The sequence below is a fragment of the Cnephaeus nilssonii genome, assembly GCF_951640355.1.
Source record: "Cnephaeus nilssonii genome assembly, chromosome: X".
Lineage (NCBI taxonomy): Eukaryota > Metazoa > Chordata > Mammalia > Chiroptera > Vespertilionidae > Cnephaeus > Cnephaeus nilssonii.
In genome coordinates, this window is record NC_137071.1 from 24,656,129 (window position 1) to 24,669,665 (window position 13,537).

The 13,537-nt window shown below is 35.5% G+C and overlaps 1 protein-coding gene across 1 annotated transcript in view; it reads left to right on the forward strand.

Annotated features, from left to right (window-relative positions):
* The window catches only part of CFAP47 (cilia and flagella associated protein 47), a gene marked incomplete at both ends in the record, with an annotated part of 486,291 nt that overhangs the window by 349,250 nt on the left and 123,504 nt on the right, over nt 1-13,537 (forward strand). The window contains 3 exons of the mRNA XM_079765682.1: nt 6,143-6,339; nt 7,471-7,614; nt 8,209-8,382. Coding sequence (XP_079621808.1) covers nt 6,143-6,339; nt 7,471-7,614; nt 8,209-8,382 — 515 coding nt within the window. The remainder of the gene's footprint in view (nt 1-6,142; nt 6,340-7,470; nt 7,615-8,208; nt 8,383-13,537) is intronic.

The following is a 13,537-nucleotide window of genomic DNA, read 5'->3' on the forward strand; positions in this document are numbered from 1 at the left end:
ATTCTTTAAGAAGAGGAAGAAGGAGAATAAAAAGAAAAGATCAAATATATGAAAAATAAAATGGCAATAAATACGTATCTATCAACAATTGAATCTAAAAATAAAATAAATGAACAAGAAATTTAATGAAGGATAATAAACTGATGAATAAAATGGGGATCAGAGGCATGGAAACATGGAATAGACTGATGAATCTCAGAGGGAAGGTGGGGAGTGGTGGGAAGATATTAACCAGGGAACTTATATGCATATATGCATTACCTATGGACACAGACAATAGGGTGGTGAAGGTCTGGGGCTGGGCAGGAACCAGTGGAGGAGGTCAAGGGAGGAAAGATAGCGAGTATCTGTAATACTCTCAACAATAAAGATATTTTTTAAATAAAGAAATAAAACACTCTAATATTATAATTGCTGAATGCTTTTCTTTTTTTTTAATGTGAAATCTATGGCACACTTCATGTGTTTGATATTACATGAAGAAACTCAGTAATGAGCATTTGTTAGTACACAATGAATCTATCACTCTCTTTACCAGAGTATTTATGAGGCAGATGTGCTGATAAGAACATAATAAAGTTTCTAAAATGGATAAAATTCCAATTAGCAAGTGTTTGTCTTCTTATTTATAGAATAAGAAAAAAAAAAGTCTAGATTAAAACTTTCCCGTAGCAGTTGAAAGTGGGATTAGCAAAACACTAAAAAATTATCTGAAAACATACTCATACATGATTTTAGAATAGATAAATATCTATTGTAAATTAATTTATATAAAATAATTCATATAAATATAGCTGTTCATTCTCTTGATACATCATCTTCTGAATTAAGAACTTTTGACTGTTGTTTGCCAATAATATACTTAAATAATTAACTATGGAAGATAATGATAAATTCACTATAATATTTAGCCTCCTTCACATTTCTGATGCACAGAGAAACCTAAGAGATAGATTAAACAAATTATATTCTATAGAGCCCTAGCATTCTTTTAAAGTACTTTGGTTTGGTTATATGGAGGTGTGGACATGAATTGGAGTTCTAGCTTTTTATCCTTTATGTTAATTTGTTTTATATGTGGAGATTCTGTCTTAGTTATTGTTCATACACAGGATCTCAAAACCAAAAACTAAAATGCTTGAAAGCTACTGATCAAATCTCACTCTTTGATTTTAACAGATTGAAAAATTGAGTTGTAAAAAAAGTCTAAGTTCATTGCCCAAGGTGACACAGTGCAGGAGAGAAAGTAAAGCTGGAAAACAGGATTTTAAAATATATTTTGATTGATTTCAGAGAGGAAGGGAGAGGGGGAGAGAGATAGAAACATCAATGATGAGAGAATCAATGATGAGAGAATCATTGGTTAGCTGCCTCCTGCACGCCCCCCGCCCCCACTGGGGATTGAGCTTGCAACCCCTGCATGTGCTTTGACCGAGAATCGAACCATGACCTCCCGCTTCATAGTTTGACGCTCACCCACTGAACATGCCAGCCAGTCTAGAAAACAGGATTTTAAACTCTCAGTTGATTGCATCTTTCACCTCACTAGTTATACATATATCTTCCATTGTAGTTAAGACAAGTTAGATTGTATCAGTAAAAGCCCAACTGGATCCTGTCTGCCTATATGCATGTTTTATGTAAATGTTTCCTCCCTTGTTGATCCTGGTTTTGGCTATGTGTCTTGCTTTGGCCAATGGATTATTAAGGAATGTGAAGGAAGCAGATATTTTATATATTTGATAACCATTTGTACATTAGGGCTCTCCTTTTGCTACTGGTAATTCTGTAGTATATGAAAAATAGTAGGCTCATCTCATAGAAGTTTAGAGAGCTCATGACAGAATTTCCAGGTGATGTCCCAGTTCATGAGTGAGTCCAACCAATATCACATGAAGCAGATAAGCTTTTCCAAAAGAGGGATGGCTGAGAAGCATGAGCAAATAAATTGTTATGCAGGGATAGCTCACTAAAACAGCAGTATTGACTTATTGTTATAACCACGACCTATTCTAGGATCTGAGCACAGAATGCTTTTTCGGATTATTTCAAAAACTGAGATTACACTGACTTCTAGTAGCTAATGTTATATAAAATTAAGTATTCTTTCATTAGAAAGATTGTCTCTTATGTTCCTTTATTTTCTTCAGTAACTATAATTTGATAAATTTAGATGTATTTGGTTACCTTTAATTATGAAACCCTAGCAAATACCACAGTTACCAGGATCATCTGTAAAGAAAAGGCCCCAGGTGAGCTACATCTGAGTAGAGTAGGGATGGAATGAACAGGTCCAGAACCTCAATAGTTGTGATGCCCAGGTCAAAAGTTCAAATGGAAGCCATATACTATATGTATACATTTAAAAAGAAATCAAACTAACAACATTTTTAGTAGAATACACTCTATCATTTTACATTTACAAATACAAACCTGAAAGAACCAAGTTTGAATTTAGAATTCTTGGCCTCATCCAAGTTTTGCACTAGAGTATGACAGCACAGATAGGTGGACCCTGGCCTAGTGTTCATCTCATTGTCTTCCTCCTTTCAACTGTGACATGTACCATAATGGCTCTTGGGTACAAATTTCTGGGTACCTCAGTTCACATGATTAATATTGGTCTTCATCTTCCCCTTAATAGGCATCCCTTAGTTATCCTTCAATTCCAGGAATCTTACAGTGGGAGGACTGACATTGGAAAGAGTCCTGTGTAAGCACTGGAGATGGGATCAAAGCACTTTAGATTGTGAATTATGACATCCCATGATCTTGGAACATGGATGGGGCTGGGCTCCATGTAGGCCTGTCCCTTTGGGCTCATGTATTCCTTTGTACATACAGAGAGACAATGGCAGAGGAGATGAAGAGTAAGGCCCTAGAAAGCATGAGGCGCAGGACAGGAAGCTCTTTTTCCTGTATCTAAGGGTGTGTGTTAGGTTGGGGAATTCGAGGCCCTGAGACCAGGTCTTGAGATCAATAGTTTGAGACATGATCTCAGGAACCATAGGTAAGAATGTGAGAAAGTGAGAGACAGCAAGAAGATGCAGCCAATTCACAGTATAAATGAATAGTTTCCAGAGTGAGTTATTTGGGCTCAATTTCACTGGGAATCTCTAGGAGTTAGTAGAGAATTCACCCCAGAGTTATTCTAATCAAAAGACAATGAAGCTGGGTTATTTTTCACCAATATGGTATATTATTTGTTGAAGACTGCAGCTGCAGGCATTGTCACTTCTGGCCTGATCCATGTGAGCTCCCTCGTGTGACAAGAGGAAGCCCTCAAGAAGAATGTCACAGGTTTTCATAAAGCCCTTAACCTACAGGGAAGATTTAAATGAAAGACAACATGGCAGGACATTGGTAGTGTCTGCTACAGTGCAGAATTGGAAAGGACTTTGAGAAAACATGTCCCTAAAAGAGAATAATGGTATGGTGCCACAATGTGGCCAGTAAAATTTCCAAATTTTTAAAAATCAAGATAGTTTCTACCTCTGCTATTTTATATATAAGGGAATGTGGATACTGGCTGATGAATACCTTCATCTAGAAGCGACTTCTTATTAATAATATGTGATAATATTTTTGTTTATGTTTATTACCTGAATTAAGTTATTTTTTATGTTTTAAGAAAAGAAACATTGTTTTATCAATATATTTTAAAAAATAGAACCATCTTTTCCACAAATTCTACTTTACAGTGGATTTGTTTTGGACTTGTAAGGGGGAGGGGCTGGCCCTGTGCATTCCTCAGGGTCTGTGCTCATGAACATTGCATGAGCTGGAAAATGTACACTTCGGAATGTCCTTGGCTTTCATTTTTTACTCAGTATCATTAGAAAATGAATATTCTTAGGGAAAAGGGAACAGTGTATAACAAAGCTTTTGATAGAGGCTTTATACTTGAACATGTGCATTTCAATTGTTGTTTACTATTAAATGGCTAGTTAATCTTTATCTTTGATGAAAATAATAATTACTTTTGAATTACTTAAAATTCCTCTTCTATGCAGTTTAATTTTCTTTAAATTATCTAATCTAAGTATTTTCATTTCAGTCTGTTCATGCAAGAGAAAAAATGAGGTTTCTTTATTTCTGTTAAAGCAACAGATTTTTATCAAATCATTATCTCACCTGGTTTGTTCTAATGATGTTGCTGTAACTCAAACACTTCATTCAGAATGAAAGTCATCAGTGAATAACAGATTATAAAATGTGCCTAGAGTCCTTTTTGACAAGAGGAAAGTTTATTCTAAAATTTGATTTATACTTGAAAAGGAAGGAATAAAAATAACATTCTTACAGACTTTGTTTCCTCCTTAGACCATCTGAGTATATTGGACTTTGCTTAGATGTGATAGAGATTTCAAATGCGATCCATTAACAGTGTATTTTAATATCTATATATATAAAAGGCTAAGTGACCATCGCATCCAAAACAACCAAACAGACGACTGAACAGACTGTGTGGGGTGACCAGGCTGGCAGGGGGGTTAGTGAGGGATGACCAAATGACTGAGCAGGAGGCTACGTGGGGCTACCACACCTGCAGGGGGGGTAGTTGGGGGCAACCAGACTTGTGGGGGGGCAGTGAGGGGTGACCAGGCCAGTGGGGGTGTAGTTGGGGGCAACTATGCCAGCAGGAGGGGCAGTTGGGGGTGACCAGGCCAGCAGGGGGGGCAGTTAGGTGTCATCAGGTGGGCAGGCAGGTGAGCAGTTAGGAGCCAGTGGTCCCGGATTGTGAGAGGGATGTCTGACTGCTGGTTTAGGCCCAGTCCACAGGATCCGGCCTAAACCAGCAGTTGGATATCCCCCAAGGGGTCCCGGATAGGGGAGGGTGCAGGCTGGGCTGAGGGGACTTCCCCTGCCCCATGCACGAATTTCGTGCATTGGGCCTCTAGTATATTATATGACATTATACACAATGCATAATATCTGATATACAGTGATATACAATATGCAATATATGGTATATAATATATAACTAATATATTTTATAATATATAATATATAATATGTAACTTATCACACACACATACAAATCCTCAATTTACTTGAAAAAGATATAAAGCAGTTAATGCTCTTGCAGGAGTGAATAATTTTTTTGGTGTACAAACTTCAGCATATTTGAAAACAAGTTAGCCTTTTTTAACATTTGAGGTGTTAAATGTGAATCAATGAAATTTATAGCCAATTAATGTCATAATACTTGTCTAGTCCATTAGTTGATAGCTGGATTTGTTTTCTTGGTTTGTGAGAAATTCTTTGCAGAATTAGGATTCTAAATATATTTTTATAGTTTCTTTTTCATCTATTAATACGTTGGCATAAGCAGTGAAATTTGTATTATGTTCTTATACTGCATCCTACTTTAAGGTTGAGAGATCTTTTATAACTGCTTTGTCATTTCATGGAGAAGAAGAAAATGTTGATCTTCTGAGAAAAGGTAATATTGCTTGGAAGGAAAGGAACAGCATAGATAGCCTACCCATCATAAGAAATGATATTACCTATTAACATAAGGTAATTTTATAACAAGGTGTATGAGGAGTATTAATTGGACTGTCCTTGGTTATTAACTATGAAAAAATTATTTCTATCTGCTGGTCAAGTTGCAAATTATTTTGATTGTTATGGGACAGATCACCCATAAGTCATAGAAATCTGGGAAACAATAATACTTACCAAATATTCCATATTTCTGTCTCATTTCTCAGTCCCCATTCAATTAGATAAAGCCGTGTGACTGGTTCTGGCCATCTAAATGTAATATGTGTTATTTTGGGGCTGAGTACTGAAAAGTCCTTGAGCAAACTTCTAGCCACTCCTCTTCCCCTGATCTGTCAGGGAAGGAGAAGAGGTATTTCTGATGGTAGTGCTGCAACATAGTGCTATCTTTTACAACATGGGTCCCTAAGTGACTTTATGGATTAGACCTTCCTTTGACCTATCAATGACCTATCTGTTACTGATAAATAAACTTGCTTGTTATGCCCTGAAGATTTAGGGGTAGTGTGTTACTTTGGCATCACCTAGTGTCTTCTAGATTATACAATAATATTAAATGTTGCTTTACCCCAAAAATAATCTTAGTATTTAGGCCATTTAAAATGATTACTTTATTTTTCAATTATTTTGATAGTTCCAGAAGGATCTTTTCCAGTTGCTTTAAAATTTGCTCCTCTCTGTCCTGGACGCTACCCTTGTAAAATTTTGTTGACATCAAGGTATGATGTGCGCGTCTACTACATTGAAGGCGTGGTGAGTGATGAATGTCCAGAGACCAGATTTGATTTCGAAACACCAGCATTTGAAGCCCTTACCCAGAATATTCCAATAGTAAGCATGAACATTTTTTTTTGGTATTTTTCTTCATTTCCACTGTTACCATCTCATTAAAGTTCTCTAAACCTCTTATCTTGAACTATTACAGATTTGTTTTTTTTTTACTTTTTTTATTTATTGAATGATTTTTAGAGAGAGAGAGGAATGGAGAGAAAGAGAGAGGGAGAGAGAGACAGACAGACAGACAAACAGACATCAGACATCGATTTGTTGTTCCACTTATTCTGACCAGGGATTAAACCTGCATCCTTTGCCTATTTCCAATTGTATTATCTGTTGCTGTGTGTTTCTCTACATTGATGTCAGAGTTTTATTCCTGACTATAAATGTCATCATGTTACTCACCTGATTAATCACTTATGCTGTATCTCGGTGCTTAAAAAAAATTAACTTTAACATCTTTAACCTAACATCAAATTCCTACTCGAAAGCCATGCCTCCTGGCTCCACCAAGCAGAGTAATGGTCCCTCAGGTTACTCTGCTCCAGATTTAGTTGTGATCTTGACATTTATTAAAATGGGTTCATAAACACTAAGAATAATGATTGGCTGTAGCTTGGCTATCTATTACTCAAAGTGACAATGCAACATAGAAGAAAGTAACATAATTGTAAGGAATTTTGAATTTTTTGACTGATAAATTGTTTTGTATTTGTTTAGTTAATAAAGACATAACAGAAGTTTGATCAAAGCACAGAAATTTTCTATGATGACATATGTGACCTTTGTTATCTAAGCAACCTACCAATTAGAACATTTTTTATGACCCAATTATTAGGAGTAAAATGTATAACCCCAAGACCATTCTATCATTTAAACAATTAGTAAGTCAAACAAATGAATATTCCTTTACCTATTAAATAATCCATGGATCAACCTGTTAGGCAATGCTCCTGTATGACATTGAAAGGACATATTTAAGAATAACTATGAAAAGACTTCTTGTGCCTTATATTCACATTTTTCATAGTTGTTCTTAACAAATATGACTTTCAAATGGCGATTCTTAAGAAATACAGTTAAAAATACAATATATAATTTTATGAAAAGCACCAAGAATTAATATGTCATTCAACTTTATAAATATCATCTTTCTGATATTTACCTACCCTTTTCATGCTTTAGATGAATAGAACAATGAATGACTGGAGATGTCACGTGATTATAGAAGGAGAATGTTTTTATGGACCTCCTGATTTTTCTGTCAAATCAGGTGAAACAGCACAATATCCTCTCACATTCAAACCTCATTTGGAATGTGAGGTTATGGTATGAACTCATTGATAATTTTTACCTAGTATTAATGTGTCAATAAAACAATGTATGATATTAACCTATATAATTTACATAAATCTTTTTGCAGAAAAGTTATATTTTCATGAATTTGATCATTAGAGTTCACTCTGTCTGAATAATTATTTTAACTTGAGGCATAAACATTCCGAAAAGTGCAATTCCATTGCCTGCCAATTCTTATGCCTATATTACTTTTACATAACACACTAAACAAAGTAAAATCATTGCTCCTATTGTTTTTACTCATTAAGCAAGTTGGTATTTTAGAAATTATTTTCTGAAGACATATTTCTTTGACAAGGATATAAGCATGCACATATTTGCTATATAAGAGAATACCTGTATAAACTCTGTATTTAGAGAAAGTAAAGAGAAGTAATGAGGTTTTCACAGGTATTTCATCTTACTCATTCAGTAGAGGTATTTGTACATAAACTGTAAGACTCTATGGCTGACTTCCTTCAATGCTCATTTTATTTATCAGACTCAAGAGTAATAGGATAGTAGAGGCTGTTTGGCATCCAAATGTGACTCCTGTGGAGCTGAAATTTACTTGATTTGTCACAGGGTAAACTTACTGTACAAAATAAAATAGATGGTATGGAGCATGTCTTTGCCATGAAAGGGATTGGTAGAAGACCCGTGGCCTTGGAATGCATCATTGCACACTGTCAGGTGGGGATCCCAGAAGATAGAATCATAATGGTGCCCAATCATACAAAGAACATTGTAACATTTCAGGTAAGACTTTTTTTTTTTAGTATAAAAGTATTTTCAGAATGAGTATATAGAATTATATAAAATTTTAAAATTATTTAATTTTATTTAACTAGGTGAAGCAATGACACACAAAGAATGCTTAGAATTCTACTTTATATTAGTCTAACAGCTATTAAATGTTATTGAAATTATAAAGCTGAATTAGTACCAAACAAATTTTATTTCTAAGTGTTAATATATAATCATAAGACATATTAAAATCTACTTATTTGCGTCATGTGTATTTTCACTTGAAGAAATTGTACATGGTAAGAAAAGTTATTTTCAAAAGAATTTTTAAACAACTTTTGAAATTTTAATGTGAAGCCTATCAGCACATTTCAAAAGTGTATTCTAGCCAGGCTGGCATCGCTCAGTGGGTGAGCGTTGACCTATGAATCAGAAGGTCTATGGTTTAATTCCCGCCCAGGACATATGCCCAGGTTGCAGGTGCCGGAGGTAGCCAGTCAATGATTTTCTCTCATCATTGATGTTTCTATCTCTCTCTCCTCTCCTCTCCTTTCCTCTATGAAATCAATAAAAATAATATATTTACAAAAGTATATTTTATCATTTACTAGTGTGAGTAATAGTGGGAATGTGAAGAAATGCATAATTGTTTACATCTTTATTTTTATGAAATTTTGCACTTAGCCCCCTTTGCTTGATTTATTTCAACCAATCCCAAAATACAACTTTCCACTCATATATTTATCTACAAATTGTTGTGTGCCCAATAGAATTCTTACAAGAAGCTTCAAATAGCTATCCATCACAGTTGCCTGAATTCAGTTTTAGAGAATACTGCCAAGTTTAGAATTTCTCTGAGTTCACCTGCTTTTTTATGATCTTGAAAAATATGTGCTTTGGTTTTCTTCTTCCTTCCTTGCTGGATTGAAAATGGAGAGAATATTGTGAATGAAAATCTCATTTTGTTACTCCCCTGCTAAAACTCTTCTTACCTTCAGGATGGAGTACATACTTTTCAAAGTGGCATTTACCATCCTTCAAACGCTTATCTGCTCAGGTTCATCTCTTGCCAATTTTGGCTGCAGCTATACTTAGCCCTTTGTATACAATATTTCCTTTTGCTACCAGCTAGAAATCTCACTCCAACTTCACATCTCCCATTTCTCTGTGTTTGTGTAACTCCTTTTCATTGTTTGGAGCAAGTCCTAGATGCCACGTTTCCCCAAAATCCTTCCCTATTCCCATAAACCTGAGTAGATCCATTTCATGTGCTTCCACAACATTTTTATACCTGTTCCACCATCAAACATATATCATATTACTCTTACCTGTTTGTTGTTTTCCATCATATTATAAATTGTGAGAAACGGGTATGCCTCTCTTGTCCATATTTTAAAGCTAGCATAAATCATAGTATCAAGCACATAATAGTTTTTAAGGAAGTTTTGTTTAATGAACAGATATAAATATAATGGGTGGCATTTGAAAAGAAAGGAAGGGCAACCTCAGAGCCCCAGCAGGGAGGGCGTACTCAGGACAAGCCTTGCCACCACCACTTCTAATTTGGATCCTCCAAATTAGCCACTATCCACAACCTTGAAACTGCTCCTCTCATTCTGGAGTCTCCAACTAAGCTTAAATCAGAGCATAGGGCCCCTTTTATCCTCCCCTGCTCAGAGTGACCTGTGGTCATCACACATCTCTTTGTTTCTGCCCACTTTGGGGCAATGCCTCTGCACAGCCAACTGGGACCTGGAGAGTACACTGGGTGGCCAGATTATTATGATTTCTGAATGCATAATAATCTGGCCACTCAGTGTATATCCTATATAATAAAAGGCTAATATGCAAATTGTCCCCTCAACCAGGAGTTCAACCAGTAGGCAGGCCGGCCAACCACCCATGTTCCCTCCCCCTGGCCAGGCTGGTTGGACCCTATCCATGCACGAATTCATGCACCGGGCCTCTAATACACACACACACACACACACACACACTGAGTGGCCAGATTATTATGCCTTCAGAGATCATAATAATCTGGCCACTCAGTGTATTATGCTAAGTGAAATAAGCCAGTCAGAACAAAATAAACTGATGAACAAAAATATCCAGAGATATAAAAGCATGGAACAGACTGTCTAATCTCAGAGGGAAGGAGGGAGTGTGTGGGTATGTGGGTGTGTGGGTGTGTGGGAAGAAATCAAGCAAAGAACTTGTATGCATATATGAATCACCCATGGACACAGACAGTGGGGTGGTGGAGACCTGGGGTGGGGTCATGGGGTAGGGGCAGTCTCTAAGGGATCAGTGGGAGAAAAAAGAGGACATATGTAATACTTTCAACAATAAAGATTTAAAATATAAACAAACAAACAAACAAATAAATAAATATAAAAAGAAGGGAAGGAGCTTGACTAGTGTGGCTCAGAGGTTGAGCATCACCATGAACCAAGAGGTCACTGATTTGATTCCAGGTCAGGGCACATGCCTGGGTTGCAGCCGTTATTTCCAGTAGGGGGCATGCAGGAGGCAGCCGATCCATGATTCTCTTTCATCATTGATGTTTCTATCTCTTTCCCCATCCTCCTTCATCTCTCTGAAATCAACAATAATAAAAAAAAAACTTTAAAAAAATCAAGTGGAGGAAAGAAGGAAGGAAATATCATGATCACTTAGATTTACTAAATATAAGGAAAAAATATTTTTCCAACACTACTTTTCCTCTTCCAGAATTTACTGGTGAGCAAAGAAACCTGTGTTAAGAATTTGAAGAAAACATGTTAAAGAAAAACCTGTAATTTCATAACATTGTTTATTTCATTTTGTTGTTATGGTGGAGTTAATGTCTATACATTTTTAATATTTTATTCTTCAGAATGAATGCATTTTTTTAAAATGTAGGCTTTTAAAACTAATAATTATGCTATATTAACTACATCTAATTAAATGTAGAAGTGGAATTCTATTCATAACAAATTCTTACAAATATTATAATTAGCCGAAACCGGTTTGGCTCAGTGGATAGAGCGTTGGCCTGCGGACTCAAGGGTCCCAGGTTCGATTCCGGTCAAGGGCATGTACCTTGGTTGCGGGCACATCCCCAGTAGGGGGTGTGCAAGAGGCAGCTGATCGATGTTTCTAACTCTCTATCACTATCCCTTTCTCTCTGTAAAAATCAATAAAATATATATAAAAAAAATATTATAATTAAAGTTTATATCTGTATCATTTTAATCCACAAATAAAACTGAATAACATGGTTATTTTACTTATAGAGTGTAAATTTTTAGTGAAGCTCTTTCTGTAATTAAAGATACCACCTATTAAATTATATATTTCATGAAAGTATTAATAATATTTATTATGTGTTTCAGTTCTTCCTAATATTTTTATATTCATACCCTTAGGACATTTTCCAAACTATTCAACAGTTATTGTTTGACATTGCAGTTGCCTAAGGTTGCAATAACAGTTGTGGCCAACAACTTGATAGGAAGATCTGGGGAATCCGACATCCTTAGGGGATTTAAAAGCTTCACATATTCCTGGGGAACATGCAGGCCACATCCGTGTGCAGAGTTGTGCACTTGCTCAGGAAAGACCTGAGAAGATCACATTTTTTCCATTTCTGGCTGACACAGAGGCATTGTGTAAGCTGGAAATTAAGGTTAATGCAGTTTTAAATAACTGAGTGCTCAAAATGTGCTTCAACACATATACAATGCTCCTTGACAAAGGGCAGATGATGTATTGTTTCAAAGCATTTAAAGAAACCTGTGACAAATTATTGCTGACCATAAATCTAATTAAGCAGGAACTTCAGTGGATACACACTACTGTGAATGCTGAAACACAGTATTAGTTCAGAAAAGTCATTAAATCAACCAAGAACAAAACATAGAGGAGCAGTGATCTGATTTAGAAAATGGCTATAGTACCTTATATAAAACGCACATTTTTTCAACAAAAACAATAAAATTTATGAGGCAAAGAAAAAGGAAACAAAGAAATAGGGAAGTATAACCCCCACCCCCCCCGACACACACACACACACACACACTCAGGAAAATAAGCAGTCACTGAAATCTATCTCTGAAGGGGCCCACATGTTGGCTAAGTAGACAAATACCAGTACTTTAAACAAACCTTTGTAAATATGTTCAGTGAACTAAAGGAATCTTGTCTGAAGAATTAATGAAAAGTTTCAATAAATAGATAATATCAAGAAATATATAGAATTATAAAAAATAAATTCTGGAGTTGAAAAGTACAATAAAAGAAAGGAATTATCCACTAAGTGGGCTCAAAATATTTTCTAATTTCCCTTAGGATTTCTCCTTTGACATGTTATTTAGGACTATGTTGTATAAAATTCCATCTATTTAAGGATTTCCCAAATTTTTTCCCATTTCTGATTTCTAATCTAGTTCCATTATTGTTAAAACACATATGTATATGATGCAATTTGTTGAAGCTTCATTTATTAGTATGTCCTATGATATGGTCTGTTCTGGAAAATATTCTGTGTGCTTGAGACATGCTAAAGGGCATCTATGAAACTCCCACAACTAACATCGTACTTAATGAAAAAGTATTCAATGATTTTTTTCTCTATGGTCAGGAACAAGTTAAGGATTTCCAGTCTTGAACCTTCTATTGAACATTGTACTAGAAGATCGTACCTAGTGCAATTAGTTAAGAACAAGAAATAAAAGGCATCTACATAGAAAAGGAATAAATCATACAATATCTGTTTGTAGATATCATGATCTTATACACTGAGTGGCCAGATTATTATGATCTCTGACCGCATAATAATCTGGCCACTCAGTGTAGACTGACCACAGAGTTGGGATTTTAAAATAAGGTTTTTCCATGTATAAGAACTGCATTGTGGGTAGTTAGAAAGAAGCAGAGGAGTTACTAGCCAGAAGCTGGGGGGCCACTATCTCCTAGTCCCTTGACATATCAAGATTTGCAAGCTTTCCCTTATACGTAAGTACACTGAGTGGCCAGAATATTATGCGTTCAGAGATCATAATAATCTGGCTACTCAGTGTAAATAGAAATTTATAAGAAATTTAATAATTATGCTCTCAAAACTAATATATGAGTTTAGAAGATTTACAGGATATAATATCAAATATAAAAACATCAATTTCTATAA